The 13,325-nt window shown below is 46.1% G+C and overlaps 2 protein-coding genes across 2 annotated transcripts; one reads left to right on the top strand and one right to left on the bottom strand.

The window, feature by feature from the left end:
• Nucleotides 1-160: 160 nt before the first annotated feature.
• Nucleotides 161-2,402, bottom strand: LOC110509328 (complement C1q-like protein 3). The gene is made up of 4 exons (XM_036968286.1): nucleotides 1,379-2,402; nucleotides 1,011-1,055; nucleotides 779-913; nucleotides 161-617 (listed from the first exon to the last, which is right to left on the bottom strand). The coding sequence occupies exons 1-4, from the start codon at nucleotides 1,677-1,679 to the stop codon at nucleotides 328-330; spliced, it is 771 nt and encodes a 256-aa protein (XP_036824181.1). The 5' UTR covers nucleotides 1,680-2,402; the 3' UTR covers nucleotides 161-327.
• Nucleotides 2,403-6,309: 3,907 nt separating this feature from the next.
• On the top strand, nucleotides 6,310-9,182 carry LOC110509679 (nuclear factor 7, ovary). Its single transcript, XM_021590702.2, has 2 exons — nucleotides 6,310-6,467; nucleotides 6,767-9,182. Exon 2 carries the CDS (start codon nucleotides 6,769-6,771, stop codon nucleotides 8,404-8,406), a length of 1,638 nt encoding a protein of 545 aa, XP_021446377.2. The 5' UTR covers nucleotides 6,310-6,467; nucleotides 6,767-6,768; the 3' UTR covers nucleotides 8,407-9,182.
• Nucleotides 9,183-13,325: the final 4,143 nt, after the last annotated feature.

Below are 13,325 nucleotides of genomic sequence, written 5' to 3'. Positions count from 1 at the left end.
GCCCACAGGATTTCCATGGTGTCAACTGACTGTCACAGCACAGGGACCAGCAGCACACTAATACCCTGGCATAACATTACATTAGGTAATGACCTAGCTAGTGGCCTCAGGAGACATTTACAGATCCAAATAGGTCCGTTTAACACATTAGTCAGGAGGGGGCCAGAAAACCACCAGATAAAACACAGTAAGACAATTCACTTTTATTTTGTTTCACTCATACAGATATTATGTATTTGTTTTGAAAACCTATACTGTGTGGCCAAATTAATATCTTGTCAATCAATTCACATTTTTACAAAACCTCAGTTAAATCAACTGGTCTTGTTACACAGTGAACAGTAGGAACCCAGTAAAGGTGTTGTAGTTATTACGGTCGTCATAGAGGACCCGGTTAGCCCAGAGCTGGATGTACACACCGTCTCCCACCTCCAGTTGCACTACCGCTGCGTTGCTAGCGCTTTCGTGGACATTCATACTGTCATCAGTGTTCCACGTAGTAACCAGCATCTCACTGTTCTTCATCAGAGACACGACAGAGTTGGGACGGCCAGAGTTGTTGCTGTACATGGAGTAGCGGAAGCAGTACATCCCTCTGACCATGGCTGTGAAGATGCCTATGAAGGAAGATAAATAACACTACCTGATTGACCACACACACACACACACACACACACACACACACACACACACACACACACACACACACACACACACACACACACACACACACACACACACACACACACACACACACACACACACACACACACAGTACCTGTAGCAGGATTGTAGCTACTGCCGGTGTTGGAGAAGACTCTTTTGTACTGTAAAGGGGTATTGGTTGTGAAGGGTCCAATATGCCCACCGCCAGAGTCTCTGAGAGCTGCAGAGAAGGCCACCTTTGGCTGGGCTGGGGAATGAATGAATGACCGAACAATCAAGTAGATGTCAAGAAGGACATAGATAGATAGATGCCACTTTGAGGAAGAGTGGAACCTTGCTCTTACCAGTTGATAAGCTCTTCTTCAAGGCTTTCAGTTCTTCCTCTTGAGCTGTAATAACAGAAAAGATTTCGTAATAAAACCTCAACATTACAGTGTAGTAAAGGCTCAACAAATTATTATTATTGTCATTATTATTATTTTTTTTACCTTTATTTCACTAGGCAAGTCAGTTAAGAACAAATTCTTATTTACAATGACGGCCTACACCGGCCAAACCCGGACAACGCTGGGCCAATTGTGCGCCGCCCTATGGGAATCGTATTCAACATAGTCATCCATAAGATGAATAAATAAATGAAATAAGAATACGTGTATGAAGCTGAATAACACATCACAGAATGCTTTGCTTGTTACATCTCTGTGCTACTTACCTGTATTCACTTTCTTCAGCTCCTCCACCTGACTCTCACTGCCCTGTAGCTTGGTCTCCACAGCTCCCAGTTTCTGTCCCATGGCCCCAAAACTTTCCTTCAGGGCAGCCTGCGTCTGGTCCATGGTTCCTAGTCTCTCTTTCATGGCTGCAAGTTCCCTGAACAAGGCACAGGTGTCGGGCAGACAGACAGCTAGACTAGCCCCAGTCCCCAGGTACCCCTCACTGTCCCGATTATCGCCCAGTCCCGTGGACAGGCCGCAGCACAGAGACAGCAGTAGTAAGGCTAGAACTTCATTCATTCTTATTATATATTCTGCAAAAGACTAGAATGTTCTGAGTAGTCTTAAAGAACGGACTGTTCTGCGTAGCTCGAGTGCTCCTCTTTATACTGTCCCCACACCCAGGGTTATAAAGGGGGCTGGCGACAGAGAGGACTATGTCACTCAAAGTTCTGTTGATAACTCTGTTGATGACATTGTATGTGTGTGCAGGGTTAAGAAACTCTAGTTTACTTTACTGTAATTAAGTGTAATTCCTGAACATATGAGGCAGGAACAAAAACTCCCACATTTCCAAGCACACTTCTTGTGTTTATATATTGCCAACTTGTCAGGTTTGTGTCTGTGGAGGGTTGTGAAATCCGGAAACTTTTACAACCCTTTTCGTGGAAATTCACATTTATTGTAGAACATTAGAAATATATATGTTTTACATTGTTTATATGTGCGATCATGGTATCCACAAGATACTAGTAACGTTATTGGACCAAATGATTCCTGCACACAACATTTTTGCTGTGCATGTTTCATTTGTCTGGAAAAAAAGGTATATTCATCTGAAATGTCAACAAAACAAATGTTATAACTGTAGTTTTGTTTGTGTGTGCGATGTGTGATGTGCAGAGTGTACATAACGTGTGTACAGAGGTATACACAAGTTATGTGCATGTGCTGTGTGTGTGTTTGCTTCACTACTTTGATGGTGTGTATTTTTGCGGCAGAGGGGTGTGTCCTGTTGGTGTGGGGGGGGGGGGGGGGGGTGGGGGGGGGGGGGGGCTTTGAATTGGAGGTGCTGATTAGCCACACCTACCCACCACCACTTGACTGACAGCCAGTTGATTCAGAGAGAGCAAAGTCGATTCACAGATTCACTCCAGTTTATGCATTCCTCATTTGCTGTCTGCAAGTAATGTAACACCACAGCCAGAACATACAATACAGTAATGTAAGACTTGTCATGAGCACATATGACCTCCTCATGTCATAGTATGATTTCATGGTAATCCTAAATTATCATCAACAATTTTTTCACCCTTTGGGGAATAACAGGGTGTCATGTAATTTGTGAGGCAGCCAGTGGCCGTGCCCGAATACCCGTACGCTGCTGGAGTTCTAAATGGCTTTTTGTGTGTACGAAAATAGAACGTGTTATAATAGGCTATGTGAAATTTCGAAAAATGTATTATTCTTCAAATGCCAGGATGTCATTCCGGCTTTTCATCAAGTAGAATTCGCTGCACTCCTTCGAGGAAGAGGATCGTCTTTTCACACTCACGGGTTTGACAAAAATACAATTGCGGGGAACAAGCGGGATTGTGCATGAGATGACACCTTCTCAGTATGAATGAGAAGTATGTTGACATTTGTTGCTTAACGTTTTTAGTAAACAGTACGTTCTAAATAGTGTGTGGTATGATTAGTACACGGTGTGTCATTTTAGTAAGTAGTGGCAAGACAGATTTCGGACACAACCACTGACTCTTACCGGTCTGACAGTGGATGTGGTGCCACCTAGTGGGCAAGAGTCAGTAAAGCCAGTGTGTGAGGAGAAGATCTGTGTGCCAGTCGTAGTACACTTGCGGGAAGTGCCTTCCTCTCCTCATTCTCCCCCGCCTCAGAGCCGTTGGACATCACTATATGAGAGATGCAGGGCAGAAAGCAAAGGATTAAACAGTTATTAATAACATACCAATAATCACAATCAATGATATGTTTGCTAGGTTGTAGCAATAATCAGTTTTGTCCTCAGTCTGACGACAGAGTGGGCGCATCAGGGCGCATCTCCCACCTTATAACTCTCCTCTTCATCCCACGTCTTTAGTACCTTTCTAGCCAGGTTATCTCTCTCGAAAAATCGTTTTTCAACCTCAAGAGATTCTTGTGGTTTAAAATAAAAGGTGAAATCTGTAGAATTAATCAGTAGAGGGCTGAAATCACTGGTGCCCATGGTGAGTGTCTGTGGTGAGTGTCTATGTGTGACGGAGTCAGAGGAGAGTGCAAGGTTGAGCTCAGAGAAAGGAGGCCACAGATATAACCAACCTTTTAATGGACAACTGACGACGACAAAAAAAAGAAGGAAAATCAAACTGTAGTCTGTAATGATAGAGAATAAGAGAGTGCTGAGTGGGTGATTAATGAGGAGTTAATTAGAAGTAACGAGGAGCTGTCCAGCTAGATGAACCACAACCACATGGACTGTCCCCTCATGCTGCAGGGCTCCGCTGTCTGGGAGACGAGTGTGTACAGGAGGGGTGTGTGTGTGTGTGTGTGTGTGTGTGTGTGTGTGTGTGTGTGTGTGTGTGAGAGAGAGAAAGAATTGTAGTATGAGAGAATCTGTGCGTGTGACAGTGTGAGAGTGTATGCGTGTGGGCATGTGCATGACAGTGCAAGTCTGCGTGAGTGAGTATGAGTGTGTGAGTGTAAGAGTGTGTGTGTCTCCATTCTGTTCAGGCACAGTGGAGTGTTAGGCCAGTGAGTGGGTGTTGGTGGGGAGTACAGAGGGGTGGTCACTGACAGGGAGCGCTGTGACCTTTCCCAACCAGGCCCAACCCACTCAGCACTCAGCCTCTCCCACTGAATTACACTCCCCATTCGCATGAGTGAGAACAGAACCCATAACACACACACACCACTTAACCAGACCGCCTGTCTACATGCAAGCACACAGAGAGAGAGGGGGCCATAATCCAACCATGAAAGAGAGTTGCTTAGCGACCATCAGAACAGTGGAAGGTGGAATGGAGCATAATGACTAAATGATAAGAGCTTGTGTTGTGCGCAACAAAATGACTACTTCCTACTTTTCTCGAAGAACCCCAACTCTTAACTAATCTGTTTGTCATTGGATAAGTGAAGCCATGTCTCCACTGTATTATACACCACATGACTTTGGCACCATCATCGGATACCGTGTCAGTTCGTCAAATTTCTGCCCTGGTCAAATGTAAGCGCTGTTATTGTGAAGTGGAAACGCCTAGGAGCCACAACGGCTCAGCCGAGAAATGGTAGGCCACATAAGCTCGCAGAATGGGACCGCCGAGTTCCGTACTTCCTCTGGAAGCAACATCAGCACCAGAACTGTTCGTTGGGAGCTTCATAAAATGGGTTTCTGTGGCCGAGCAGCCGCACACAAGCCTAAGATCACTATGCGCAATGCCAATTGGACGAATCTGGGTTTTGCAGATGCCAGGAGAACGTTTTCTCCCAGAACTCGTAGTGCCAACTATAACGTTTGGTGGAGGAGGGATAATGGTCTGGGGCTGTTTTTCATGGTTCAGGCTAGGCCCCTTAGTTTCAGTGAAGGAAAATCTTAACACTTGTCACGTATACTCCCTCTCCGACCTCTAAGTTATCAGGCTGCTGATTATCCCGTACACCTGTCACCATCGTCAAGGGCACCATCGCCTCATGACACCCACCTGGACTCCATCACCTCCTTGATTATCTTCCCTATATCTGTCACTCCCATTGGTTCTTTCCTCAGGTGTTATTGACTCTGTTTCATGTCGGTACGTTGTTGGTGGTTTGTGAGTATTGTTTTGTTTATTTATTAAAACACTCACTGACCCTGTACTTGCTTCCCGACTCTCAGCGCACTCGTTACAACACTACAGCATACAATGACATTCTAGACGATTCTGTGCTTCCATCTTTGTGGCAACAGTTTGAGGAAGGCCCTTTGCTGTTTCACCATGACAATGCCGCCATGCACAAAGCAAGGTCCATACAGAAATGTTTTGTTGAGATTGGTGTGTAAGAACTTGCCTGTACAGAGCCCTGGGATGTCCCTCTGACCATTTCATTCGCTCTTCCGACTGTCCATCAACTCCTGGCTGAACCCTAGATCCCAGCCACTGACAAAGCACATGCCTGCAATCGTTACACCGTAGCTTAGCAGGGGAGAGGGGTTTCATCACGGTCGGACATTCAGAGATCGATGTATAGCCATTAATCTAAAGTAATTTATAGATATTAAACAAAAAAACACTTTGTTTGTCATAAACAGACAATATTAATATAAGATGAAAGGTGAGTTCCTAACGAGTTCAGGAAGCCAAGCTAGAGCTCTGTGACGTTCACAGCGATGGGGGCAGACGTTATCAAAAGGGACATTTAGAAAATATGCAAATCTTCTAACACTAAACATAGAAACAATATGTATTTTACAGTTATAAGGAAGGTGAAATATTATAGTAGTTTTTTCATTTGATTATGCTATAAAGCATGTCATGTCAAGCCTTATTCATACATAATTTTTATTTACATGTTTTGGGGTGTTTTGTTGCATAGAAAATACATCATTCAAAACATGTAATATTTTCACCATATTCGTACTGTGCACTTGAGCTTGTGTCCTCAAAAGTGACGACGCTTCAGCGATTTTATAACTGTTTACACTAGAAACCTGACGTTTGAACCTTTCTTTGAGTTACTAGTTACTAGCATTACTAGTTCATATGTATGGTCTTCTCATGATGAATAACTACTTTGGAGATGACTTGGATTACATTTGAGGACATTTAGTTACATTTAACTGGTTAAACTAGCTTGTCAAAGAGAGTCTAGACATGTAAAGGGTTAAGTCTACCAGGAAGTGCAGAAAAACTGCTTGACAGTATCAGATGGGGAGGAGCGTGTTAGTTTCACTGTGCTGAAGTGAAACTTAAGAGACGGAGTGTGTATTGTACACGTAAGCACAGTCTTGCATTCTCTTCACAAATCTTTTTTTGAATAACTGCATACAATCTCCAGGTCTTATTTGATACTACAAACAGAAAGAGCTGAGAAAGCAGCCCCAGTTAAAGAAAGGTAAGTATTGCATGGACAGATGCAGAACTGGTTAACTAGTGTTTTATGTCTTCACCTGTTTTCTTTGAGATGATTTCAGGATTTTTCCTTGTGCAATATGGTAAAATATCTATTAGAATTGGGAAGTTAGTGTATCATAATGCCACCCTTGATGACTATAGAGTTGAAGCTACATTGTATTTGTTTGTGCCTTTCAACAGACACTTTACATACACTTATGCACTATGACCGACATAATGTCTTGTGAGTGGACTCATTCTATTAAATGTCCCATGATTTCTCATTTGGTCTCTGTCTAGATATGGCATCCTCCAGCAGTCTCCTGTCCGAAGAGCAGTTCCTGTGCTCTATCTGTCTGGATGTGTTCACTGATCCTGTAGCCATTCCATGTGGACACAACTTCTGCAAGGCCTGTATCAGAAAGTACTGGGATACCACTGACCTGTGCCAGTGTCCAATGTGTAAAAAATCATTTGATAGGAGACCAGATCTCTTTGTCAATACTTTCATTTCTGAGATGGCTGCTCAGTTCAGGAAGTCTGTTCAAGTGAAAGCTACCAGCGGCCCAGACCATTGCCCTACTGAGCTTAGAGGAGTGGCCTGTGACGTCTGCACTGGGACGAAGCACAAGGCCCTGAAGTCTTGCCTGGTGTGTCTGGCCTCTTACTGTGAGACTCACCTGGAGGCTCATCAGATCGCCCCAGCCCTGAAGAAACACAAGCTGATCGACCCTGTGGAGAACCTGGAAGACAGGGTGTGTAAGGAGCATGACAAACTCCTGGAGATGTTCTGTAGGACTGACCAGACGTGTGTTTGTGTCTTGTGTATAAAAACAGACCACAAGACTCACTACACCGTCCCTCTAAAGGAAGAGTATGGAAAGAAGAAAGCCCAGCTGGGGAAGATGGAGGTAGAAGTGCAGCAGATGATCCAGAAGCAACTGCAGAAGGTTAAGGACATCAAATACTCAATAGCGCTCTGCAAGAGAGACGCAGAGAGCGAGATAGCAGGCAGCGTGCAGGTCTTCACTGCCCTGGTGCGTTCCATTGAGAGAAGCCAGGTTGATTTCATTGAGGTGGTCGAGGACAAGCTGAAAGCAGCAGAGAGGCAGGCTGAAGGCCTCATTAAAGAGCTGGATCAGGAAATCACTGAGCTACAGAGGAGACACACTGAGCTGGAGCAGCTGTCACACACTGAGGACCACCTCCACCTCCTCCAGAGCTCCGCATCCCTCTGCAGCCTTCCTCCCACCAAGGACTGGTCTAAGATAAGTGTTCACAGTGATCAGGGTGTGGGCACTCTGAGGAGAGCAGTGTCTCAGCTGGAGGAGACACTCATTAGTGAAGTGAAGAAGTTGTGTGATGCTGAGCTGAAAATGCTTCAGCAGTATGCAGTGGATGTGACTCTGGACCCTGATACAGCAAGCAGGTATCTCATCTTGTCTAAGGACAGGAAACAAGTGAGACAGTCCAACACACCAAACAATCACCGTGACAACCCAAATAGGTTTTCCCAGTGTTCCAGTGTGCTGGGAAAGGAGGGCTTCTCCTCGGGGAGATTCTACTATGAGGTACAAGTGAAAGGGGATAGCTGGGATTTAGGAATGGCCGGAGAGTCCAGCAACAGGAAGGGGGACATTTTTCTGAGCCCTCTTGATTTATACTGGGCTGTTGTGCTGAGGAATGGGAACGAGTACAACGCTAATGAAGACTCTGCTGTCCACCTCTTCCTGAGAGAGAAGCCCCAGAAGGTGGGGGTGTTTGTGGATTATGACGAGGGTCAGGTCTCTTTTTATGATGTGGAGGCCCGGTCTCATATCTACTCTTTCACTGGCTGCACCTTCACTGAGAAACTCTATCCATACTTCAGTCCTTATTTTTCCAAACGTGGTCAAAACTCTATCCCTCTGATCATATGTCCTGTCGAATACACAGACTGAGTTGCAACCTCCAAGTCTAACTTGGGGAATCCGATCTGTTGTCACAAAGGGACAACCAATATGTTTACCAATACTGTCACTGTGATATTTGATTTGTTTCCAACTTATTGTGCAAACAATGGCCTTACGATGTACGGTAGACATTTTAAAACATGCTGGAGCAGCTCTCACGTAGTGAGGTCCCCACCCACCTCCTCCAGAGCTCCCCATCCCTCTGCAGTCTTTCTCCCGTCAAGGACTGGTCTGAGATCAGGGTTCACAGCAGTCTGGGTGTGGGGCACCTGCAGAGAGCTGCGTCTCTGCTGGAGGAGACACTGTGGAGTGGAGTGAAGTGAAGAAGTTGTGTGATGCTGAGCTGAAGAGGATACAGCAGTATGCTGTGGATGTGACTCTGGACCCTGATACTGCTCACTTCTGTCTCACACGGTCTAAGAACAAGAAACAAGTGATACCGGGAAACCCGTGTTGTAGTCTCCCTGACAAAGAGGTTTGACCCAGCTGCCTGTGTCCTGGGAAATAAGGACTTCTCCTCTGGGAGATTCTACTATGAGTTGCAGGTGAATGGGCTTAACTGGGATTTAGGAGTGGTCAGAGAGTCCACAAACAGGAAGGGATACCTAACAACGAGTCCTAAGGATGGATATTGGACCATGTGGCGGAAGACTGGAAATACGTATCAAGCTAATGAGGACTATGTTGTCCTCAAATCAAATCAAATGTATTTATATAGCCCTTCGTACATCAGATGATATCTCAAAGTGCTGTATAGAAACCCAGTGCTGTATAGAAACCCAAAGTGTCGTTTAAAGTTTGCCACAAGCCACCTGGGAGACACACCAAACATGTGGAAGAAGGTGCTCTGGTCAGATGAAACCAAAATTGAACTTTTTGGCAACAATGCAAAACGTTATGTTTGGCGTAAAAGCAACACAGCTGAACACACCATCCCCACTGTCAAACATGGTGGTGGCAGCATCATGGTTTGGGCCTGCTTTTCTTCAGCAGGGACAGGGAAGATGGTTAAAATTGATGGGAAGATGGATGGAGCCAAATACAGGACCATTCTGGAAGAAAACCTGATGGAGTCTGCAAAAGACCTGAGACTGGGACGGAGATTTGTCTTCCAACAAGACAATGATCCAAAACATAAAGCAAAATCTACAATGGAATGGTTCAAAAATAAACAAAAATAAAATAAAATAAAATAAAAAATAAACGTAATATCCAGGTGTTAGAATGGAAGTCAAAGTCCAGACCTGAATCCAATCGAGAATCTGTGGAAAGAACTGAAAACTGCTGTTCACAAATGCTCTCCATCCAACCTCACTGAGCTCGAGCTGTTTTGCAAGGAGGAATCGGAAAAAAATTCAGTCTCTCGATGTGCAAAACATATGTGATAGAGACATACCCCAAGCGACTTACAGCTGTAATCACAGCAAAAGGTGGCGCTACAAAGTATTAACTTAAGGGGGCTGAATAATTTTGCACGCCCAATTATTCAGTTTTTGATTTGTTAAAAAAGTTTGAAATATCCAATAAATGTATTTCCACTTCATGATTGTGTCCCACTTGTTGTTGATTCTTCACAAAAAAATACAGTTTTATATTTTTAAGTTTGAAGCCTGAAATGTGGCAAAAGGTCGCAAAAGTTCAAGGGGGCCGAATACTTTCGCAAGGCACTGTATACCCTGCAGTATATCGGTGACAGTGACATATATTCCTAGTAACTTACAGCAGAGGTGCAAATGAATGAACAACCAGTAGGCTACACTGCTACACTGTCAACTCTCTCTCTTTTTCTTTTCCTTCTCTTGCTCACTCATTTTCTCCCTCTGTTAAAACTCTGCTGGTATTTCCAGGTTTTCGTCTAGTTTCTAACCTCTGACTGACAACAGAAAAACAGTTCAGCCATGTAAAGTGTTAAGTCTTACTGCAAGTGTAGAAAATTGCATGACATCATTAGATGGGGAGGAGTTTCACTTTGCTGAAGTGAAACCTAAGTCGAGAGACTTTATGCTTATTGTGCTCAGAAAGAAAACATGTGTATGTTTTTGAACAACTACACAGTCCCTACACAGGAAGGGGCCAGAAAGCCAACAGATAAAATACAGTAAGCCAATTAACTGTTATTTAGTTTCACTCTTATACAGTTCTGATATATTTACAGTATGGCCAAAATAATGTATTGTAAATAAATTATAATCTTTACAAAATCTCAGTTAAATGAACTGGCCTTGTTACATGGTGAACAGTAGAAACCCAGTTAGTGTTATAGTTATTACTGTCACGACTTCCGCCGAAGTCGGTCCCTCTCCTTGTTCGGGCGGTGTTCGGGGGTTGATGTCACCGGCCTTCTAGCCATCACTGATCCATTTTTCATTTTCTATTGGTTTTGTCTTGTCTTCCTTCACACCTGGTTCCAATCCCATCAATTACATGTTGTGTATTTAACCCTCTGTTTCCCCTCAAGTCCTTGTCGGAGATTGTTTGATTGTATGTGATGTGCATGTATTATGTTGGTGTGTGATGGGTTTTGTTCCCACTTTTGTTATTTTGTACATTTTGGTTTTTGTAGTTTTATCAGCATTTATTAAATACTCCATTTTTACCAAGTTCGTTCTCCTGCGCCTGACTTCCCTGCCACCAACACACACCCCAATCTCCGACCACAACTATGGAGTCAGCAGGAGAAGATACCCCGGCCATTGAGGTGGAGGAGCGCGTCCAAGAGCTTGCAGCTTTGCTTCACCATCTTGGCGTCACCATGGATTGCGTTGTCCAGACAATGGACCCCTGGGAGAGACAGGGAGTTTTTCCAGCGCCTCCACCAGCACAACTGGGGTTTCCCCTGAGCGCCCCTTTCCCGCCTGAACCCAGTGGGATCCGTCTCTCCTTGCCACAGGAGTACGACAGGAGTGCTACCAACTGCCAGGGTTTCCTCCTGCAACTAAACCTCTATCTGGCCACGGTCCACCCAGCTCCATCAGACCATGAGAGGGTGTCCGCCCTCGTCTCGTGCCTCACCAGGAAAACCCTGGAGTGGGCCAACGCCGTATGGAGAGAGGGAGATGCGGCGTTGGACCAGTTTGGGGAGTTCACCCGCCGTTTCCGGGCAGTCTTCGACCACCCACCCGAGGGTAGAGTGGCGGGTGAGCGCCTCTACCATTTGAGGCAGGAAACGAGGAGAACCCAGGAGTTCGCCCTGGAGTTTAGGACCCTGGCAGCCAGCGCGGGATGAAACAACAGGGCCCTGATTGATCATTACCGCTGCAGTCTACGCGAGGACGTCTGTCTGGGGCTGGCCTGCAGAGACACCACCCTCTTGTTTGACCAGCTAGTGGACCTGTCCATCCGGCTGGACAACCTGCTGGCTACTCGCGGATGTTCAGATTGGGGTCTGGTGGTTCCATCCTCCCGCACCCCCTCTCCGATACCCATGGAGCTGGGAGGAGCGGTGTGCAGGGAGACCGGAGGGGGTTCCCGCTCGTGCAGAGGTCACACTGCCGGTCGGGGCCGGGTGGGTTCCTCTGGGAATCGAGACAGCAGGCAGGGCGCTCTGGCGTCACCCCAGGTGAGCTGGCACCATCCTCACCCAGAGTCCTCTGTTGCTCATATGTTTGTGTCTGTCACTTTTCCTGAGGTTTCCACGCATTCTCAGCATAAGGCGCTCGTCGATTCAGGCGCAGCTGGGAATCTCATTGATAGATAAAGCTTTAGGCCATAGTTTAGGGATCCCCATTTTTCCTGTGGATGTGCCTTTCCCCGTTCACTCCTTAGATAGTCAACCATTAGGGTCAGGGTTCATTAGGGAGGTCACCGCTCCTTTGGGCATGGTGGCGCAGGGGGGTTATACGGCGAGAATTAGCCTCTTCCTTATTGACTCTCCTACGTTTCCAGTGGTGCTGAGCTTACCCTGGTTAGCTTGTCATAACCCCACTGTTTCTTCGCCACAGAGGGCTCTCACGGGGTGGTCGCAAGAGTGCTCAGGTAGGTGTTTAGGGATTTCCGTTGGTGCTACTACGGTGGAGAGTCCAGACCAGGTCTCCACCTTGCGCATTCCCCCTGAATATGCCAATTTGGCTCTCGCCTTCTCCAAAAATAACTCAATTACCACCTCATCGATGGGGCGATTGTGCGATAGATCTCCTGGTAGACTCTGCACTTCCCAGGAGTCACGTGGATCCCCTCTCACAGGTGGAGACGGAGGCTATGGAAACATATGTCTCCGAATCCCTGAGTCAGGGGTACATCCGGTCCACCCGTCTCCTCGAGTTTCTTTTTTGTGAAGGAGGGAGGTCTGCGTCAGTGTATTGACTACCTGGGTCTAAATCAGATCACGGTGAGGTATAGTTACCCGCTGCAGATCATAGCCACAGCGATAGTCAATGCACGGGGCACGCTTCTTTACCAAACTAGCTCTCAGGAGCGCTTACAACATGGTGCGTATCCAAGAGGGAGACGAGTGGAAGACGGTTTTCAGTACCACCTCATCATGCCGTACAGGTTGATGAATGCGCCATCAGTCTTTGTAGACTAGATTTTCAGGGACCTGCACAGGCAGGGTGTAGTGGTGTATATTGCTGACATTTTGATATACTCCGCTACATGCGCCGAGGTGCGCAAAGTGCTTGGTCGCCTGTTGGAACATGACCTATACATCAAGGCTGAGAAATGCCTGTTCTTCCAACAGTCCATCTCCTTCCTAGGGTATCGCATTTCCAAGTCAAGGGTGGAGATGGAGAGTGACCGCATTGCAGCCATGCGTAATTGGCCGACTCCCACCACGGTAAAGGAGGTGCAGCGATTCTTAGGGTTTGCCAACTACTACCGGAAGTTTATCTGGGGTTTTGGTCAGGTAGCGGCTCCCGTTACCTCACTGCTGAAGGGGTGCCCGGTGCGCTTGCAGTGGACAGCTGAGG

This window comes from Oncorhynchus mykiss, chromosome Y (genome assembly GCF_013265735.2).
Source record: "Oncorhynchus mykiss isolate Arlee chromosome Y, USDA_OmykA_1.1, whole genome shotgun sequence".
Taxonomy (NCBI): Eukaryota; Metazoa; Chordata; class Actinopteri; order Salmoniformes; family Salmonidae; genus Oncorhynchus; species Oncorhynchus mykiss.
Note: the sequence above shows the minus strand (reverse complement) of the source record. Positions and strands in the feature narration are given on the sequence as shown.